At 38.7% G+C, this 22,358-nt stretch overlaps 1 protein-coding gene across 7 annotated transcripts in view; it reads left to right on the top strand.

Annotated features, from left to right (window-relative positions):
• Positions 1–22,358, top strand: part of FBXW11 (F-box and WD repeat domain containing 11) — a 132,023-nt gene that overhangs the window by 89,213 nt on the left and 20,452 nt on the right. For all 7 annotated transcript variants that reach the window (XM_082623860.1, XM_082623863.1, XM_082623865.1 and 4 more), the window contains 4 exons: positions 269–494; positions 10,237–10,423; positions 11,294–11,384; positions 18,925–19,062. In XM_082623860.1, coding sequence (XP_082479986.1) covers positions 269–494; positions 10,237–10,423; positions 11,294–11,384; positions 18,925–19,062 — 642 coding nt within the window. The remainder of the gene's footprint in view (positions 1–268; positions 495–10,236; positions 10,424–11,293; positions 11,385–18,924; positions 19,063–22,358) is intronic.

The raw sequence follows: 22,358 nt of genomic DNA, 5'->3' as shown, positions 1-22,358 counted from the left end.
ATGATGATTTAAGACACCATTTAGCTTTAGATAGAACTCTAACTTTATCATTACTTTAGTGACTAATTCGAGTACATGGGCCCTGAATACATTTTTAATTATTTCCTGAATTAATAAAGTTTGGCTTAATTAATTAATAGAATTTGGCTTTAGGGTAAAACTGGCATTTTAAGAATAAATACACAGGGCAAAAAAATGTTTCTGATGATATGCTCTTAAGATTTATTTTCCTTGTCAAACTAATTACTTTTTTGTTTTTCTAAAATAGATAAGTAATGGAACATCATCAGTGATCGTCTCCAGAAAGAGGCCATCAGAAGGAAACTATCAAAAAGAAAAAGACTTGTGTATTAAATATTTTGACCAGTGGTCTGAATCAGATCAAGTGGAATTTGTGGAACACCTTATTTCACGAATGTGTCATTACCAGCATGGACATATTAACTCTTACCTGAAGCCCATGTTGCAGCGGGACTTTATTACTGCTTTACCAGGTAACCATGCTTGTCTTTTAAAAAGCTGAGAAGTGGAAGAATGCCCAGCCCAAGAGCCTAGACGGACCCGAGTAGGTGTTTGTGAAATGAATGAATGAGTACAGTGTGAGACAGCATTTCTTTGGGACACATACTGTACTTTAATATGTGGTACTTGAAGAGGAGTTATAATTTAGCATCTATCTAGGAACTGTAGGCAGTTTCTGTGATTAATAGTGTTGATCATTGGTCAATACTATTGCTACATTAGTGAATTAATGCTGTACTTTTTATTTTGATGTGGTGTCTATAGAATCTGCATTTTGCCTTTATAAGTATTTTTTTTTAATATGGGACAATTTTTCCTGCAGTGTTTGGGAAGTGTCCCCAAATTTAAGACGTTCATTTATATCTGAAGTGACACTTAGGGAATGGCAGAAAAGTATTGGGGAAATTGATAGCATGTCTTATTACATTTCTTAAAACTTATTTCTGCATCCTCTCCCTCACTATTCTACCCCTGCATGAGTGTGTCCTTCTCTCCCTTTTCTCTTTCTCTCTCTCTCCCTCCTCACCCCCCAGTTAAGTTTACTTTGGTTAAAAAAAAAAAAAAAAGACTACTTTTACAACAGTTTTAGGTTCACAGCAAAATTGGGCAGAAAGTACAGTTTCCATATCCTCCCCCCCACCCACAACAACCCCCAGCACAGCCTCCCTGCTATCAACATCCTACACTAGAGTGGTACATTTGTTACAATACATGAACCTACACTGACACATCACTATCACTCAAAGTACATACTTCAAGTTTCACTCTTGGTGTTGTACATTCTGTGGCTTTTGACAAATGTATAGTGACATGTATCTACCATTATAGTGTCACACAGAACAGTTTCACTGCTCTAAAAACCCGCTGTGCTCTGCCTGTTCATCCCCCTTTGTTTTTTGGGGTTTTTTTAAAGTTGTCTATTTATTTATTTTTGGCTGCATTGGGTCTTCGTTGCTGCGCGCGGGCTTTCTCTAGTTGTGGTGAGCAGGAGCTACTCTTCATTGCGGTGCACGGGCTTCTCATTGCGGTGGCTTCTCTTGTTGCGGAGCACAGGCTCTAGGCACGTGGGCTTCAGTAGTTGTGGCACGTGAGCTCAGCAGTTGTGGCTCGCGGGCTCTAGAGTGCAGGCTCAGTAATTGTGGCACACGGGCTTAGTTTCTCCATGGCATGTGGGATCTTCCCAGACCAGGGATTGAACCTGTGTCCCCTGCACTGGCAGGCGGATTCTTAACCACTGCGCCACCAGGGAAGTCCCCCTTTTTGATTTTTGGTCACTCGTTAATTCTTTTCTCTCTGTGTTCTTTTTTAAATTTTTTATTTTAAGTTTGTCTAGGTAAGATAGAGAGATTTCACTCTTGAAGAGAATGTGAGACTGCTGGCCAGAACATTCTCCTTTAATGTGGTCAGGGTAACCTGGAGGTTACAGCTGCCATGCCAGGGTATGCCTAGAAATAGCCAGGGATAAACCAGTTAGCATTGCCACCAGCCCTACCCTTTTTTCAGAGCTTCTGGATGGCTCCTCAAAGAGTAGCTTCTCTCTTAGCCTGTCTGTGATTTACAGTGCATCACGACTCCATAGTCTAAGTATTTCCACAGTAGACAGGACCTGGGCTCATGCCTCAGGCCTGAAACCTGGGGCTGCAAAGTGACATGCCAGCCTCTGATTCCTAATCCCTCTTCTAGAACTTGTTAGTTTACTTTCTACAAAGGGAGTGTTTTAAGGATATTTGAGAGTTAGCTTAGAAAATTTTGACCCTACTGTTCTTTTTATGCTGAAATGTAGCATTATTTTCAATTCTTGAATTAGTATTTCTAGAAAAGCAAAACATGAACCCTCTTTTTCTAGAATCATGGTATTTAATTGCTGAAAGGGATCTTAGCCGTCACCTAGTGCTGTTTCTCATTGGGTAGATTATGAAGCCAAGGATCAAAGAATTGGGTGAAATGCCTAAGATCATACATCTTGGTTATTGTGATTTTGCAGGTGATGGTGGGGGTTGGTGCAAAAGCTAGTACAAAAACTGAAATCACTTCCAGTTAAGATTACTCTGGACAGTGCCTTAAACTGGCCTCAAGTATACATGGTTTACACCCCAATTCAGTAACATTTACTTTTAATTAAATTATAAGAGAGAGAGAGAGAGAGTGGGAGAGAAGAGCTATGCTTCTAATTGCATGAGAGAGAGAATTATTAGGTGAATTAGAGTAAGATGAGTGCACACGTGCTGCAGCTCCTCTGTACGTGCAGCCCAGAACTCAGAACCCCCCTCACCCAAGACGTTCTACTGACTCATGCTACATTTCACACCAAGAAGAGAGAGGGTCGTTTTTAAAGTTGACAATTATACGTGTTCCTCTTAAGTGCTTCTAAATAAATGAAGCTACGCTCCCATTTTTTGAGGCAAATCCATTCTGTTTGCTTTCTGTTGTTTTGGTTTATTTTTACTTTTTGCCTCTCAAACATTTTCGAGCACCAGGGAACTCAACTTATATTTACAGAATATCCACGAGGTGGCACTGTTGTAGTTCTCTTGATTTGCAGAGTATAGTTCGGAGGCAGCCCCTTCTCTTGGGGAGTGTACAGAATTGGAGAAGAGACAGAACAGATGAACATGTGTTATGTATATAAATATGGTTAGTATAATTGCACACAATTCAGTTTTCATTACAGCGAATTTTAAGGCATTGTCCATATCTCTGTTAAAGTGGAATTTTGTGGTATCGAGTATTACATGAAATGAACGGACCATTGGCTGGGACATGGAAATATTTTTGTTAAAATGCTATTTGTTTTAACAGGATTTGATCTGAACATATATACATATGTCAGTATATATCATACATATGAATCTAATAGCTGGGGACAAGCTGGCCAAGTTGATTGTGTTAGTTAGTGTCTAGTAGACTTGGATTAAATCTGGCATTAGTTCCTTAGCACAGATCTCGCCTTAAGAGCATTAGGGGAGAAACAGGTCCATGTGTTTGTTCATACTTAGATTTAATAATGTGTGGAACAACTTACTAATCATTATCCTGCTTTGGTGTTTAGCTTTTACTGTAGATGATCCTTAGTTTGAATTTTTACTTTGTTGAAATTGACAGTCTACTTAAGACTTCTTTTGATTGTGAAAACCATTAATTCTATAAAAACGGTCTGTAGTTTTGACTTTTTAATGCTTACTGTGAATATCGTACCTGTCAGTATAGGGAAAATGGAAAATGTTTGTGGTCTCTGGCTCCTTTTGGTTCAGTGGAAAAAGTGATAATTATGATATGCTTTTCTAAAAATCATGGTAAATGTTTAGTCTGCAATGTCAATTTCTGCAGGCTAAGTTTGTGGTTTGTAAGAACTGTTGTTAAAGGGAAAATTTATACCATTTGAAGTAGAGACAGATTGTACTTCAAGAAGGACGATAAGCATTGGCGATCTGTTTGGTGAGGTGTCTAAGCAATTAAGAATTTTAAAAACACTTACCTTCCTGGCCATGGTTTATTCTTTTGTCTCATCCTCAAGTAAGGATGATGATAAACCCTTATGGACTGTGAATGTGACAGAGATTAGATCAGAGGTCTTGGGCGATGTGGAAGAACCAGAGTGTAGGCTTTAGGCTGGATGCAGGGCCAGAGATCCAGCATGACAGAGTGGAAAGATGATGGGTGTTGGATTTGACAGCCCCTCCATTTGAATCCCAGCCCCTGCACCTAATGGTTATGTGAGCTCACTTTTTGGAGCCTCAGTTTCCTTATCTGTGTGGGAATGATAATAATACTTTATAAGATATTGTGAAGATTAAAGACATTGTATATAATATGCCTAGCATCTGGTGGGTATTCTGAGGATGTCAGTTAAAAAAAAAAAAAGCCCAGAGAGGCAGGAAACACCTGCAGTACGATTTATTGCCAGGAAGTTTTAATTATTCACCCACTGATTTCCGAATTGATTCATCCTGACATCATTTAGGTAGGTGTGTGTGCCACTTTGTTGGCATAACAAAATGTTGGACTTCGTGACCTGAGCATTTGTGTCTGAATCCTTAGGTCAGTATATTCCAAGTTAAAGGCATCCACTGACAGACTTTTGCTGTCAGGAAAGAAAGTTTCTAACTTCAGATTTTACAACTAGATCTGTGACTAGGGAGGGGGAAGGGACGGCAGGGGTGGGTGGGGAAGGAAATTTCTTTGCAGCTGCTCTTTGAAATGTGTTTCTAAAACAATAAAAGTTTCTGTAATTGTATGATCTAAGCAGCTGTCTTAAAACTGGCTATAGTCAAGGGCATTGGACTGACATTACACATTTGAGTTTCATCTTGGTACAATGTTATTTACATATTGAGCTTTGAAAATTTTGCCTTTTAATTGTTTTAATTTATTATTGAAAAATTTCCAGACCTTCATCTGGTGCCTATAATTAGCGACAGCAGCACTTCTTCAGCACTGTGTGTGTGGTGTTCTGGACTCATTTTCTGAGGCCATAACGTGTCCTCTTACTGCCTTGGGAAGGGGGGTGGCAGGAGATGGGGGCGTCTCAGCACCATAGAGAGAATGAGAGCCAGACACTGATACTTAAGAAAATGCTTAGCTTTAACACCTTCAGAGCACTTTCTAGCTCAGGCAAATGGACCCCCTTATTCAGTAACCTCTGTGTTCTGAATAGTCTTGAAATCAGAAAGTTACAAGGTCTCCATGGCTCCTGGGGCTAGCTACTCCAAGGTGCCCAAAATAGAGGCTGTGTGATTCCTAGTCGTCTTTAAAGATTTAAGGGGTATGAGACTTAACTCCAAGCTATTAGTGAGGAATTAGCGATTTGCTAGGGGAGGTGTGTCAAATTTTCTCTGCAGAAAGTAACAAGGAAGGGGAATACTGCTTAGCTTCCTTGACCAGTGATATCAGCTAAAGCAATTTCTAGAAGAGGGAAGAAGAGAGACTGACATTTATCGAGTACCTGCTTTGTATCTGGCTCCTGAATTACCGCCTCTTATTAACCTTTCCAACAAGGTTAAGAAGTTCCTTCTCTATAAAATGAGGCTATTTATAGCCTATCTCAGAGGGTTTTATCATGCAGATTATACGAGATGATCCTTCTTAGGCATTTAATATCATTCCTATTTTATGGCAGACTGACATCCAAAAAGGAAAACTGATTTGCTTCAACCCAGATTATATGGCTCTATAGCCAGTGCATTTTCCGAGAAACGAAAACATGCTGCCCCCTAGAAGGATGAAGTGAATTTAAAGTATTAACAAAATGAAATAAGTCAAATCTCATAGATTTCACTGAGATGTTGCCGAATTGGACCAGTGGCATTTGAAAGAGTAGGAAGTATGTGTCTAATAATGAGCTTCTTTATGCAGAATCTCATGGATAGCCCAGTGGTGTGAGATATTGAGGTGGCGGGAGATCAGTGAGGTCTAAAAGGGATATTATTGCTATGAAGCAGTAGTTCCCAGCATGTCAGAATTATCTGGTAGTAATTCTTAAGAATATAGATTTCTGGTCCCCACCATCTAGAGATTCTGATTCAGTGGATCAGAGAATATTTAGGAAGCTGTTTCTGCTGCTGTTATTTCTCAAATCAGTAACCCTAAGTGATATAACCACACAGGCTTCTGAGAACCAGCTCATAGACTACCCAGCCAGGTGGAGGATTTGGATGCAGCTTTCCCAGTTCATATATAGACCATGGGGATGTGGCAGCCATTGAGGCCTGAAAAGACAGCTATATAATGTGTTCTTGTCTGTTCATTTCCTCTCTCAGCAGAGGGTTTGAGAGGGGAATTGGCTAGGGGTGTGTTCATAACCAATTAGGAGGATTTGGTTAGTGATTAGAATTAACATAAACCTTGGAAAGTGACTGTGTTCTCATATTAAGTGTAGAAACTAGAAGATAGTCAGATAAGTACCCCAGAATTAGAAGAATTCAGAGAAGAGCTAAGTTTATTAGGCCATGGCCAGAGACTGTAAAAGAAAATATGATTAAAGACAGAGAGATTCTGAAATTTAAAGTTCTGATTAATAATTTGCTAATCCTATCAGTGGATAGGCACAAGTAGAACCCCATGTGATTATCCATGAATTTCCCTGATTTTAAATACACTTGGACAGAAGATGGAAGAAAGGGGCATGGAGATACACAAAAAGGTAGCCTGAACCTTTGAGAATGGTATCAAGAAGGCCAAGCCCCAACTAATGTGAAATTGTCCAAAATGGTTAAGGAATTTGGGAGAGTTAAAAACAAATAAAATAATCAACTGTTTGGAGCAAGAGCATGTAGAATGAAGGGACAGTGTACTTGGAGTAGATGGTGTAGTGGTAATAGAAAGAAACGGCATATTTTCACTCCTCATTTAGCTTATCCTTTTTTCTTTCCCCACTAAGAATAATGGTTTTAAAACCAGAAAGGACAGGATAATTGTAGTCCAAGAAAGATATGAAGATGTCTTTAACATAGCTCCTGTAACAAGTACACCTAAAAATGTTGTGTGCCTGGATAGTGACAGAACCTAAGGCTGTGATTTTCAGGATTGTGGAACATTGAGAAGTAATTGAAAACCAGTAGGTAGAGCTCCTGGGTACAGTTGTGCACATACAGCTTGTACAACTGTGTTTGGTAGTCCTGCATGATAGTACCCAGAGATGATTGATGAGCAGATTTCCTGGTCTTAAGAACGGTAGAACTGGAGAAGGTGTGTATTTGGGAGCTATTGGTATTGAACTTGATGTTCCATTCTAGCCTAATTCTCAAATAGATTATCAAAAGTTAATTAGCTGTTGAAAAGATTATGTAGGGTTGTGTAATCCTAGAAAGATACAGTATACAGAATGTTAAAAGCCATTATCTCTGAGAGGTGGGGTTTAGGGATTTAAAGGTATTTGCTTATATGCATTTTATAGTTTTTCTATAATCAACATAGGTTATATATGTTTAAAAGTGACACAAAGCAGCTAGTGCCAACTTGTAAACAAAAAATTGCAATACCAACTTTATGTAGTAAGCACCAGCAAGGGAACATGGAGAGTAACCATACCAAATTCACTTGATTTCCTTTTTGGATAAAGTTATGAGACTAGCAAGTCAGAAACATGGTATACATAAAGATGACAGTGTCTTCATGGGGCACAGTGTCTCCAGATATCCTTGAGGACTGAAGAGAGAGAGATGGGCTGGATAATAGTAGTATAAAATCCAGATGATTTAGAACTGGTGGTTCAGTGTTGGTACCTTGTGAGTATTTAATGAATGGGTGTATGATAGCTTGGAGGGAAATATAGAATCACGGGTGCTGTCCTTGGTTCTGACCCATTTAACATGTTTGCCAGCAACTTGGGGTAAAGACTTACTGCATTTGCCCACCATGCAGATCTGGTGTGGAATATCCACTTTTCTGTATGACAGAATCAGAATTGTAGAGACTGAAATGGAAGGGTCAGATAAAGCTTTGGAGGTGAATTATAGAGAGAATAACTGTAGACTTCCGTGTGAGCTGCCCTCCCCTTCTAAACTACCGATACAAATACAGAAATTAGGGGGAATTGTTTTAATAGATGTTTCAGGGGGAAGGGCCTAAGATTTTACTACCATCTTAGGAGTCTACCGTGATATGACTGTTAGATGAAGGCAGTATAATCTTTTTTTTTTTTTTTTTTTTTGCGGTATGCGGGCCTCTCACTGTTGTGGCCTCCCCCGTTGCGGAGCACAGGCTCCGGATGCGCAGGCCCAGCGGCCATGGCTCACGGGCCCAGCCGCTCCGCGGCATATGGGATCCTCCCAGACCGGGGCACGAACCCGTATCCCCTGCATCGGCAGGCGGACTCTCAACCACTGCGCCACCAGGGAGGCCCGAAGGCAGTATAATCTTTGACGGCCTTAACTCTTAATATAATGATGTGCAAGAAAAGATAGTGGTCCCAGTGTAGTTAGTCTTCATTATCAGATCATAACTTGGGTATTAGACCTACTATAGAGTAGAAGTGGTATATGAAGGACCTGTAAACCATAATCAACAGTGTAAATAGTCATTCTTAGAGTTGGAGAAAACCTTAGTTTGTAAAGCATTTTTTATGCATCATCTCATTGTGATATTTTCAAAATAAGGCAGAGATTATTATCCCTGTTTTATACAGATGAGGAAATTGAGGTTCTGAAAATTTAACAATTTACCTATACCCTGCCAAGTTAGTATGACTATACTCCTTCTATTTATCTTGAAAAAGAGAACAAATAATAACCCCGAATGGTACTTTGTTGTCTTTAAAATCTTTCTGTACTTTAAGAAAAAAAAATGTCATGAAGAACCAAGGGGTAAAACAGGAATAAAGACACAGACCTACTTGAGAATGGGCTTGAGGATATGGGAGGGGGAAGGGTAAGCTGTGACAAAGCGAGAGAGAGGCATGGACATATATACACTACCAAACATAAGGTAGATAGATAGTGGGAAGCAGCCGCATAGCACAGGGAGATCAGCTCGGTGCTTTGTGACCGCCTGGAGGGGTGGGATAGGGAGGGTGGGAGGGAGGGAGACACAAGAGGGAAGGGATATGGGAACATATGTATATGTATGACTGATGCACTTTGTTATAAAGCAGAAACTAATAAAAAAATTTAATTTAATTTTAAAAATTAAAAAAAAATCTTTCTGTAAAACTTTTTTGATTCATACAGGTAGTGTGAGAAAGGATAGTTGTTACTGGCCATTACCATGTTATTTGGTAAAAAACCAAGGGGCAGGGATGTTTCAGTATTGTTTAAGTATTTGTTTCATGTCATAGAAGTTCTAGGTGGTGAACCTAGACTTGAAATTGGACTTTTCCGACTGTGTGTTTAGTGTTCCCACCCCAACACAGAGGAGGCCTGGGGATGAGCTTTATTTCTTGTAGTTGCAGAGGACATGCCCAGAACCACAGGATGGGAGTGTACAGGTGGCAACAGCATTGACCATAGTGATCTTCTTACCTTTGTGAATGTCAGGCAAAGGCTGAATCTTGGTTGTCTTTGAGAGGATACTTGCATTGTGTAGGATAAACGTCTTAAGGTTCTAGAACTTTTAGGCATGTGGTTCATGGTTTTGAGGATTTTACCTCCATAAGGAGATGGAGAAGTGATTGACAAAAATACATCTTAGTGCACCTGACTTAATTCTTGGATTGTCATTTAACTTTTCATAAACTTTTTCAGATAAGTCAGTGTTTCTCACCTTTTTGGTCTCCTTAGCCCCAAGGGATTCACATAGGTCATGTATTAACAGGATGATTTGTTACGAGAAACAGTAAATCAGAGGGGAAAGAATGCAGACTTTGGAGCAAGAGATCGGAGTCCAGTCTTGGCTTCACTACCCTATAATTGTAAAACCTTGAATCCTTTTACCTCTTTCTGCCTCATCTGTAAAATTTGGGGTGTCGTTACCCCATAGAGTTACGTAAAAGAAAATGAAAAGAAATCATTTATTATAATATCTGACAAATATAGAACTGTCCAGGGTTGGCTTTTACACACAGGAACTGGTGCCATCAATTGTTTTATCTTAAAAAATCAGAACCAAAAAGAAGTGTATATGTTTATGTACTCATGCACTTGTATATCTGAAGAACTTTTGATATTACTCAGGTATGTTTCCCGGTTCAGGATTTCTTTATTCCTCTTATCTTTAAGGAAATGGTAACTGGTACATTTCCATCTCCCTTCCTATTCCTTCATTGCCTTTTCTATTTTGTAGAGCAAGGTTTAGATCACATAGCAGAAAACATTCTTTCCTACCTGGATGCCAGGTCTCTGTGTGCAGCAGAGCTGGTATGTAAGGAATGGCAGCGAGTGATCTCCGAAGGAATGCTTTGGAAGAAGTTGATTGAACGAATGGTGCGCACTGACCCTCTATGGAAGGGACTTTCAGAAAGAAGAGGGTGGTAAGTATTTAGGTTGGTTGTTCCCTTGAAAGAAAGTTTATTTGACCTAGGGTCAGTTTGATTACTAAAAAATGCAATTATACTTGCCAAATATGTTGGCCTATTTTAAACAAGTGGGAAAAGATGAGTAGTCAAGAGTTGGGGGGGGAAAAGTTAAAGCTGTTAGCATAACCCCTTCTGAAATGCATATTTCATTTATATTTATTAGCTGTTAAGATGTATTGTACAGTTTGAGCAGTTTGGCTTTTCAAAGCTATGTGTTTATGCTTCTCCTTTCACATTTTCCTTAGGTGATGACACCATTACCAAAAGATAGATAAGAAAAAGGAAAATACGAGAAAGTCAAATAATGCCATTTTGCTATTAGATATTGATCCTGGTTGAAGATGGAAGGTACAGCAGGCAGGATTTTTCAGAGACAACCTGTTATCTGAAATACAGCTTTATAGCTCTGTACATGTCAGTACCCTGACAGCACAGAGAAAGAGAGTGCCACAGCTAGGACAGATAGGTGGTGGTGTGAGTGGTGGTTAGGGCTGTGCTTTCTTTATGGGAAAAAGTTTGTTATGTACTCAGTTAGCTTTTTCACAAAGCTACATTAACACTTTTTATCGGACTGTAGAATGAAAGGCTAGATTATTGTGTTGGGTATTCAGAAAATAAAAGGTTAGGATCATGCTAAAGAACTGTAAGTTGAAGTAAACTTGTGCCTAACATGTACATTTAATTGTCAGAAATCCTGCTTTTGAACTGTTAAAGCTCAATGCAAGTCAAAAGACTTGAAAGATACATCTTTGTAAGCACCATGTTTAAATAAAATTTACCCTTTTATGCGCAGAAATGTAACATCTGTTTGTTTTTATTTGCCAGGGATCAGTACCTGTTTAAAAACAGACCAACAGATGGCCCTCCCAATTCATTTTATAGGTCATTATACCCAAAGATTATCCAGGATATAGAGGTAATTTTATTATTTATCTGTTTTATGGGCTGTTTGTGTCTTGTTCTCAACTTTTTTGTTGTCTTAGCGTTCTTAGTTGTCTAGTTCTAAAATCATAGAACTGTTTTTTTTTTTTAAGTTGAAGTCTTAGAGCAAATATGTCACAATCAATGTGTAACCTGCAGCTATCCTTCAGAGTAGATAGTGCCTTTTTGTAAAAAATAATCTAACTTTTCTAAAACGTGAAATGCTTCTGCAAGGCTACCGGTTAAATTAAAACCTTAATCCAAAATTAACTTTTTATTTTAATTTGATGAAATTTCCTAAATCCAAGGCCCAATTTTTCAGATAAGCATAGTTTTACATTTTTTGAGCCATCTCTAGAGAACTAGAGAAGGCACAGTCTCAGTTTCCTCTGTAAATTTCCCATACTTTGTCATTAAAAGGACTCAAATATGATTCTAAGCAATAGTTAAGTGGCTTTTATAGAGCAAATTATGCTCGTGGACCATTTTGGATTTGAGTGTAACTTCCCCAGACCAGTAAAACTCTGTGAACTTGATGAGAAACATTGGAGATGTTTGATATTGTTCATGTGTTCTAATTAGTTCAGTTTTATTATTTAGCCCTTTTCCTTGAACCAAGAAAGACATGCACAGGCATTTCTGATTAACTCTTTCACATGTGTTCTTGGCAGGTCTTGGTTACTTCACTATTTCCTCCTTGGCAAAAAAGTTCAGCCTTTGCTAGGCAGTGCTGTATCACCCATAAAGTTATACTCAGTTTCCCAAACATGAAGTAATCCTCACCCCCAGGTGATAGACATAAAAGATATTGTGCCAAAATTCATTAATGGAGAAACAAGTGCTTTTTTTGCAGGCCCCTCCCCACTGACTTCTTTTTAAGGCAGATGTGAACTAATGGAATTGCTTTGTTAACAGTAAATCTGAATATGACTGGAATATCATTATTTCAAATGCAGGCCATTGTCTTGAATATTCTGTTCCCTAAAATGAGCTATAAAGTAACCTTTTAGGGTAGGTTCAATGATTTAAAACTTCTGCCATACAAATCCTAAAGTTTAGGAATTAATTGCTCCCTTGGCAATTCAAAACTTAGAATAAATTGCTCCTACAGTTTTAGTAGCTGAAACATGGTGTTAACTTGAACCTTAGGTTGCTGTATGTGTGTTTCAGGTTAGAGGGATTGTCTTTTACCCCATGTAGTTTTACTCTGACACTGCTTATGCATAGATCTTAGAAACTATTACTTGTTACTTTTTTCCTCCCAACTATTCTTTATAAAGCATCTCCACATTTCCTTGAATAATTTCAGCAAGTCCTTTATTATAAGAAGGATGATGTGTAAGGTCAATCATTAATAAATAGGAACTCTGGAAGAACTTTGATCAGGTTGAAGATTTGGTGACATATATTATTTTATTTAATTCCCATTAGTACTGTTATAATCGACAGTATGAACTCAGTTTTCTATGGCATGACAGTATGTGACACCACCTAACATAACCATTTCCTCAGGCTGAAATAATATTTTAAAGTTAGGAGGAGGCAGATGTGAGGGAAAATAGAGCTATGGGGGAAAACCCTTTTTGACACAAAACCTCTATATCATGGTGGTCTACCCAGTGGTTCTTAAAGTGTGGTTTAGGAAAACCCACTGGTTGGCCACAAGAGTCTCCTCCAGATTTTTGTGGGCTAGGTCTCTTAGTTTAAGGGATGATGTTTTATACTTTAGTACTTTCACTCATAGTAATAATAATAAAAATAATGTACCACGTATAGAGTGTTTACTTGTCCTAGATACTTTCAGCATTTTATAATGCATTTTCTCATTTAACACTCTGGACAATACTTGAAAGGTAGGCCCTGTCCATATTTAAAATTGAGGAACCTGAGGCTCACCCAGGTTAAATAGCTTGCCCATGATCATACAACCAGTCAGTAGTTGAGTCTGTGTTCATCCTTATATTCTTCTGCACTTAATGCAACTTTTTGTGTGCTATAGATCACTGGTACTTCATCAAAATAGAGTTCTTAAATAGAGTTCTTTACCTCTGTTTTGTGAGTGTGTTTTATTCTGTCCTGGGTAGACACACAAAGCAGAGAGCTGTGTCAGTGATCCATGGGTCAAACAAATGAAGAGACTCACAGGCTTGGCTGTTACCCATGTGCCTGGTACAAAACCCTCACAAGCAGACTATAATAATCACAAGTACCCTCTTTTGAGCCCTCACAGTATACTCATGAACCATGTTGTGTGACTTACATAGACTATTAATTGCATTTAATTCTTACAACAAGCTACCTGTCATCCTCATCTGTAAGGAGGGGAAACTGAGACTAAGAGGAATTTTAGAACTTCCTACATAGTTAAGTAGAAGAGAAGGGATTTTAACTGAGGTCTGGCCAGCTCTAGGCTTAGTGTTGTTGTTTGTCATTTTCAAAGTAGAAAATTCCAGAAGAGAAGGAGAAAGAGGTATGTTGTTAAATGCCTACAGACTTTTCAAGGTGATCGTCTCATCTTTGTCCAATTGCGTGAAAACTCAGTGTCCTTTACTCTTAGTTGAAAAAAGCGTACGAGGTAAGATAAGATTAGTTGGCCTTGTTTTAGTCCAGTTATGGCAAAGGTAGTGCTTTAGAGGGTTTTAAGCCTATTGCCAAAAGATAAATTACACCCTGAACATCAAGTGGATGTTTTTGTCCCCCTCCCTGGTTGCCCATACACAGCCTTGGAGTCTCTTGTGTTTTTTCCCATATGCTTTGCAGGGTTGCCAGTTCACAGCACCTTTTGCTTTCTATCCTCCTTGCTCTACCTTGACAGCTCCAGTTCATGTGCTGGCTCCTGTCATCTGTCCATTCCCATATTTGGCTCTGACAAGCAGATGACCTTGCCCTTGCACATTGACCCAACAGAAATTGGCTAATTTTTAAGAAAAAAGTAGGGAACCTGGCTTAGTGTGGCCAACCCCTATTATTCAGGAAATGAGAATGTGAGCAATGAAGTCTGAAGAGAATAAGAATTCTTAGTTCTCTGCAAAGGTTCATCTCTCATGGGTACTCTTGCCCTACACACACACATACACACACAGGGGGAGAGAGAAGAGGGGGTAGGGTGGGAGAGAGAGAGTTTAGAGTGCCTCTGAATTGAGAAGGAATTCCTGGAAAACCTGAGGCACAGTCCTAAAAGAAGCGGCCATATTTCCTTTGCTATCTAGAGTCTTAATTGTTATTATCATCATCATCCTCATCATTATTAATGATGATATTACTGTTAGGTACTTTGCCACAGTAATTTAATTTAGTCCTCAAATTGTCAAAACTGAGACTCTTAGTCCAAAGTCCGTGCTCTTTTTGCCCTACCATGCCCTCAGATGTCCCTCAACAGAGAGATGGGAGTTGTTATAATAGACTCAAGCAGTCAGAGTTCTGATGTCCTGAACTTGGACTTTTCTCTTTTGCCATCTCAGAGTAGTGGCAAACTCTTTCATGTAATATGCCTTTTTCCTTTTTTTAATCACTGGATTAAAGCCTTTGAAGCACGCTCCTTGGAACAGACCACTAGTAAAATGATGGTGTGTTGTATCGCACCTTATAATAAACCACATATTATTCAGGGAAAGTGGGGAGCTTTTTTGTGGTTTGCAAACTTGATATTAACATTGTCCTAACCAGAAAATGCTGAAATTTGCCCACCCACCCAGTTGTGTTTAGGCTTCTAAAAATAATGTTATTCCTTCATACTCAGACATCTGTTTTCACTCTATTGCCAATTTAAATGCTGCTGTATACTCTGTGTATCATGGCTACTTTCCCAGTATTTTGAAAATTTGCACAGGGTAAGGGGATTTTACAAGTTCTCAAAAACATGAAATATTCCTCTACAGTAGCCACACCACATGATGTCTAAGTGAAATGGCAGGTATCTGCATCATTAAAGAGGTGCACCTGTGTATGCCCTGTATTCCTGCTGCTGAAGTTAAGATGATTGTTGACTTGCATTTGCAGGCTGAGCCCCTTCCTGGGCATGGTTGGGGAGGGCTCAGGGCTATCAGCATTGAAGATCAGCCTAGACTGAGACAACAGTTCCCGGCAATTTGGTGAGATTTGTTGTGGTCACAGCCTACTCCTTTTGGTCAGTGTTCCCCACAAAGGAGAAAGAGCGTCACTGCTACCGTTTGTAGGCACTGTGATAAGCACTGTATGTACGTAATCTCATTTGATCCTTCCAACAGATTTCAGAAAGTATATATTATCTTTTACAGAGGAGGAGACTGCAACTCACACGGTCCAAGTCATTTGCTAAAGCTGCTAATTGACCTAGGTATTCTCTACTACAATGGGCTGCCTTCCATTTTTAAAGGTCTAGTTTTTCTGGAAAAGTCCTGGCTTATATAAAGCAGTTGAGGTCGTCAAATATGGTGGTAGGTAGTATTTTGGGCAGGCACAGCCAGCAGGAAATGTCGCTTTCTTTTGTGGGTGGCCTTGAGAATTGAGAAGAGTAAAGTCTTAGGAATTACACCGGGTTGGTGTGTAACAAAGTAGTCAGCTCCCTGGTCTCATTTAGTGTCCCTTTCCTGGCATTTTGAAACAAACTATACTTGTTTTGGGATTCAGGAACCTAATAATTTTTAAAACAGCCCTAGATGGGAACTTCCTAAAATGAGCCATCAAAAATGATTTGGTAAGCCTTTTTCTTTTAAAATTCAGAAATGTATTTTAGAAAATAGGCTCGTTCTAAGTGTTGAGAAGCTAAGCCATTTCCTAACTTCTACTTGACTTAGAATGAAAGCCTGTTATCTAGCAGAGCTTTTGAGAGGTCCTGGCCTCTGACTCTTGTTTGAGGGTTGGAGATAGAGGGTATGGCTTGGCCTTCTATGTTGGGTAGTGTTCTCTGTCCAGACATCTTAGGGGATGGGTGTATCACAGGCTGATCGTGTTGCCTTACCCAGCTTCTCTCTGCTATGTCCTCAGGGCTTTAGGTACAGTAATAGATTATAACCAAGTCTCTTGGTTCTCAAAAACATTTTAGAGTAGTGGGAGAGCATGTAGGAAATTCTTTTTGGTATGGGGACTCCCATACGAAAGTTAAAAAAATTTTTTTCAAGCTCCCACGTGATAATAAATAAATGTACTTTTTCTATTCATTGAAATATTATACAGAGTAGCAAAGCTGCTTACTGATTCAATAATATTTTTAAGCAATTGTGTATGTTTTAGAACTAAGAACGACGATATGAATTTTGAAAATAACACCATATATATTGATAAGACAGGTTATGTATTCGTCTTTGTAATACTTTGGGTTTATGTGGAGTCACATTTAGCAGCAACCTTCTGGGCCCCCAGGGTGTAGCCTGAACATTGGTAACCACTGCCAGGAGTCACTGGCCATGAATAAGACTTGTTACCAGTAGGTCTGCCTCCTAAGTCAGCATTTTCCTGGTATGCTTAGCATGCTGACATGGCTCAGTCACTCTCTAAAAATACATTATTTCTCTAAATGATTCCAAGCATTGAGTTCAATTTAAGAAATTCTTTATATGCTGAATCCCTTTTTAAAAAGTTGCTTACAGACATACCTGTTGTCTACCTTGGTAGCGGTAGCCACAGTGGGGTAAATTTTTGTTTTTGTTTTGTTGTTTGTTTGGTTTTTTGTTTATGAAATGTGGTTTTATGTCTGACATTTTGCAAACTCGGTAGAGATGACGATGCTGGCTAAGAAGCTCTGATTTGGTAGCAGATGGACAGATGAGCTGTTTCTCGCTCATGGCACCTCCATGGCACCTCTTTGCATCCCCTAGATGTTGGAAATAATGTGATCCTGGCCTCTCTCAAGGCTATGTATGGGAACTCTTTGAGGGCAGGGCTTATTATTTCCAGGCTCCTGTGCTAAGTACTGAGGCCACAAATGAGGAAACAGTTTCCTGTTTAAGTATACATGTATCAGTGTCTCCAATTCTCCATTTCTTTTTCTGTAAAATGAGGACAATAATTTTGGCTTCAGAATTGTGATGATTAAATTAACTGTAAACTATATAAAACACATAGCATAGTGTTATGGAAGCGTGGTACCTGGCATAACATTCAGTAAATTTTAACATTTCAGAGCATACAGAAGCATGTTGCCTTCAAAATAAGAGGAAACACGGTTTGTTAGATGTCAGCAGAACCAGTAATTAAGTGCTTATTGTGAATAAAGATGAGATTTATCTCCTTTCTTCACTAAAGCAACTAATTAAACTTTTAGCTACTCAGATAATTAGCTACTCAGATATGTCTTTTGAACTAGATCCTGAACTCCCAGGTCTAGCCAATTGTAGTCCCTATTGTCCCCTAAATTCAAGGATCAGGAATTTATACTTTGGTTATTCTTAGTGTATCTTTTGATCCTGAAAATCCTTGACATCCACTACCAAAGGTTAGGTCTTCTAGTGCTCTGGGCATGACCCACTTCCTCTTTAAACCTTGCCCACTGGTCTCAGGCTAGGCTATCGCGCTGTTTAAGATCCCTTTAGTCCTGCAGCGCTTACAGTTTTTAATCACTCATTTGGCACTGATATTTTATCTGGAGTTGTTACTGATCTTTTTATGTGTTCACTGCCGCAATAGCTAGGGCTATACTTTCTTTGTAGACACTGCGTATTTTAGTAGAAAAAGCATGGGCTCAGCGTCAGGAAGAACTGGGTGTGATTTCCAACTCATCCAGTTACTAGTTTTGTGGCCTCGGGCAAGTTAAACTCTTGTTTCCTTGTTTGTAAAAGGGAAGTAATGAGAACTTCCTTCCAAGGTTAATGTGTGGATCATTTGACCAAATAAACATATGATTAGAGTATATCCAATTCCAGTTACTGCGTGCCTGTGTATGGCAGTTGCATCCTTTGAAAGCAGTATGCTTCCTGTCAGTCTTTTCATCCCCGTGCCTGGCACAGTCAGTACCTGGAATATACTAACATCTCAGTAAGTGTTGTATGAATGGTGAAAGAATGAGAATCCAGGGCTGAAATGTGCCATTCTTATTCTAAAGGAGCTTCAGTCTGGTAGAAGATTAAAAATGGATAATAAAATTCTTTCTATAGTAGTTGGCATGCAGTAGTTTTCAATATCTTTCCTCAATGATCAGGGCAATCAGTGCTCTGGATGGATACACAGATTGTTAGTATATGCTTAATGTTAGTGATGGTCTTCTGCCAGATATTTTAACTGGCATTAGAGAGTGACCCAATGAGTTACTATTTATTTGTATGTTTTGGGTGCAAATGGCATTCTTTAAACGTATTGAATTCTGTCTAGGCCATTTTTTTCAAACCCAACCCAAACTCATTGGAAATCCTGTGACAGTTGCCAGATGGGCAGGGAACATTTGAGGAAAAATATTGTTGGGCTAATGTCTTACTTGGAAAAGAGTGTGATTCCTATCCACAGACAGTTATGCAAACCAAGATGGAGTATCAGTGGTATGCTGTTTCTGGAACCCCAAAGTCTGAACCCTAATAGAATAGTTGATTCACAAAAACTCATCTGTTGCCTCCTTTTTCCCTTAGACTATAGAATCTAACTGGCGGTGTGGACGACACAACTTGCAGAGGATTCAGTGCCGCTCTGAAAATAGTAAAGGTGTCTACTGTTTACAGTATGATGATGAAAAAATTATCAGTGGCCTTCGAGATAATTCTATTAAGGTGAATGACTGCATTTTGTATGTATTATTTTTAGAATTGTGGTTACATGTTAGACATTAGATTAACAGTCTCTCCATTTCCTCCTGATTGGTTTTTATCTGTTCCACTCAATCTTGGCAGCTGTCTGCGTGGTTCTAAAGAACTAGAGCCAGAGCGTTTCCCTCTACTAACACTGGACCCTTGGATTTTCTCGCTTCTTACCCTTCTCTAAGCACATTCACCTTCTGTATTCTATATTTAGGTGCAAGTAGAAAATATCTCAGTATCTACAGGGCTCTTGATTTCTTGGCTAGCTGGTAAAAGTGTTGCTGACTTGCATATAAATGAAAGTCATTACCTTTTATAGTTTCTGTGAAAGGCTCAGTTGATAACACGAAAGAATGATAGAGCAATTTATATTGTTTTTATTTACTTTTCAATAGTAGATAAACTGGATCATTTCTCTGTGTTTAATGTTTAGTGGCTCTAATAGATTTTGTTTCACATTGTTTGTAGCTTATTTTCTCATATTTAAGAAAACATTGTGGAATAATTTTACTTCTAGTTATAATTTACATGCACTCTTTTTGGTGTAAAGTTCCGTGAGTTTTGACAAGCACAAAGAATTGTGCAGCCATAACAATTATTATCAAGATCCAGAATAGTTCCATCATCTGCCAGATTCCTTTGTCCTGCTGCCTTGTGTTTACCCATTTTTCCCCTGGGTTCTGACAACCACTGATCTTTTTTTCTGTCCCTATAATTTTGCCTTTTCAAGAATGTCCTGTAAATGGACTCACACAGTATGTATAGCCTTTTGAGTCTGGCTTTTTATGCTTAGCATTGTGCATTAGAGATTCTTCTACATTGTTGCACATGACAATAGTTAGTTCCTTTTTACTGGTGAGTAGCATTCTGTTTTATGGTTACACCAGAGTGTGTTTATCCATTTACCTATTGAAGGACATTTGTGTTTACAGTTTTTCACAATTATGAATAAAGACACTGTAAACATATGCACGCACGTTTTTGCGAGAACTTAAGTTTTCAGTTCACTTGGATAAAAACCGAGGAGTGGGATTGCTAACTCATATGGTAAGTGTACGTTTTACCTGTGAAGAAACGGCCGAGCTGTTTTTTCAAGTGGCTCTACCATTTTACATTCCCATCAACGATGTATGAGAATTCCTTTTGTTCTGCATCCTGGTCAGCCCTTGGTAGTCTCAGGGCTTTTTTTTTTTTGGATATTAGCCATTTGAATAGGTATGTAGACATATCTCATTTTGGTTTAAAGTTACATTTCTCCAGTGATCAGTGATAATGAGCATCTTTTCACATGCTTATTTGCCATCTGTATATTCATTGGTGAAGTTTCTATTCAGATATTTTGTACAATTTTAAAGTGGGCTCTCTGTTTTCATATTATTGGGTTTTGAGAGCTCTTTATGTATTATGGATAAAAGTCCTTTTTCAGATATGTTTTGCAAATATTTTCTTCCATTCTGTGACTTGTCTTTTCACTTTCTCAATGATATCTTAAGTAGAGCAGAAGATTTTAATTTGTCTAGTCTAGTTTACCAGTGTTTTCTTTTATGCCTCATACTTTTGATGTCATATCTAAGAGTTCTTTCACTGAGCTTTTTGAATCTGTAAATTTATGTCTTTCACCAAATTTCAGAAGTTTGGGCCATTATTTATTCAATTTTGTTTCTGCACCAATTTCTTTCTCCTCTCCTTCTGAGACTCTAATTACACAAATATTAGATCTTTTGATATTGTCTTACTTTTTTCCATTCTTTTTTCTCTCTCTTTTCTGGATAATCTCTCTTAGCCTGTCTTCAAATTGACTGAATTTTTCATCTGTAGTCTGCTATTTTCCCCCACTGAGTGAATTTTAAGATTTCAGATATTATATTTTATAGTTTCTATTTCTCTACTGAGAACTTCTCTCTTTTCATTCATATCAAGTGTGTTTATCTTTACTTCATGGAGTATAGTTACAACAACTGCTTTGAAGTCTTTGACCATGACAACGTTTGGGTAATGTCTAGCTTGTCATGTGTTGATTGTCTGTTCCCCTGAGAATTGGTCACTTTTCTTGGCTTTTGAATGTCAAGTAATTTTGGATTGTATCTTGTACATTATGGGTATTGTATTGTAAAGTCTATGGATCCTGTTATAATCCTCTGGAGAACATGTGTGAGTGAGTATTTTTTTAAGCAGGTGGTCAACCTAGTTAGGGGGGTTGGTTCTAATCTCTTCTCTGCTTTTTGCCATGCTACTTTGGGTCTATCTTGGGCTTGCACTACTCAGAGTTTAGTCTGAGACTTCAGTAGTAGTTTAAATATCAGGGCGCTTTTTATGGCCTTTGCTGTGCTGGTGTAGTCTGTCCTGTGCATGCACTGCTTAAGGGCAAACCCAAGTCATGAGTTGTGTGGGTTCTCATATACAATTAGGGAAGCCTTTTTCTTTTTTCCAGCTCTTTCCTGTTTTGGATTTCCCTAAGTTTCTACAGCCCACAAGGACCCTTTCTTCATTTTCCTTTGACCAGAAAAATGGGGTTTCTCTTAGAATTTTAGTTACCTGTTCCACTGCTCTGCAGTACATCTCCATGACTGGGCTTGTCCTTTGGATCAAAGCCGTTTGAGAAAAGAGAAAAAGAAAATAGGGTCTTTCGTGCATTCTTTGGTCCCCAAGGATTCCTTTTTCAGCCTTTCTGTCCAGAAAGACTAGTTTCTCAGATTGTAGCCGCCTGTGCTGCTGTTTCACTGTGCAGTTCCTTGATCTGGACCTGCCTTTGGGTCAAGACCACAAAAGAAGGAAATGAGAAAACAGAAAACAGAAAGAATGGTAAACTTACCCCATGTGGATCCTATCTCCAAACTCTTACCCCTTGCTACAATGTATTCAATAGAATACTTACTGCTTTCTCCTGGTGCCCTTCCCCTCACAGTGTTCAGAGTCCTCAGCTAGCTGTTTTTGTATTTTGTCTAGAGTTTTTAGTTACAATCAACTGGGAAGATAGGTTGTAGTGGGCTTTCTCCCCTTGGCCTTGTTTTCTATATCGTTTTCACTTTGGGTGAGTTAAAAGGTATGTTTGCTTGTGTGCTTTATGTTTTATAAAATAGTGGCATTTCAATAATTCCAATAACTAGGGCAAAAAAATCACTGAATTGTAAAATATAAAGAAACTGTTTTGTTGGTTTCCTATATGTATTATAGTGTTTCCCAAAAGGTATTCTGTGGATGTGAATCCAAAGGATATTGCTTTGAAGAGTAATTCCCTTCAAAGAAATTTAGAAAACACTGCATGCTGT

This window comes from Mesoplodon mirus (genome assembly GCF_964341445.2).
Source record: "Mesoplodon mirus genome assembly, chromosome: 5".
In the NCBI taxonomy this organism is placed as follows: Eukaryota; Metazoa; Chordata; class Mammalia; order Artiodactyla; family Ziphiidae; genus Mesoplodon; species Mesoplodon mirus.
Note: the sequence above shows the minus strand (reverse complement) of the source record. Positions and strands in the feature narration are given on the sequence as shown.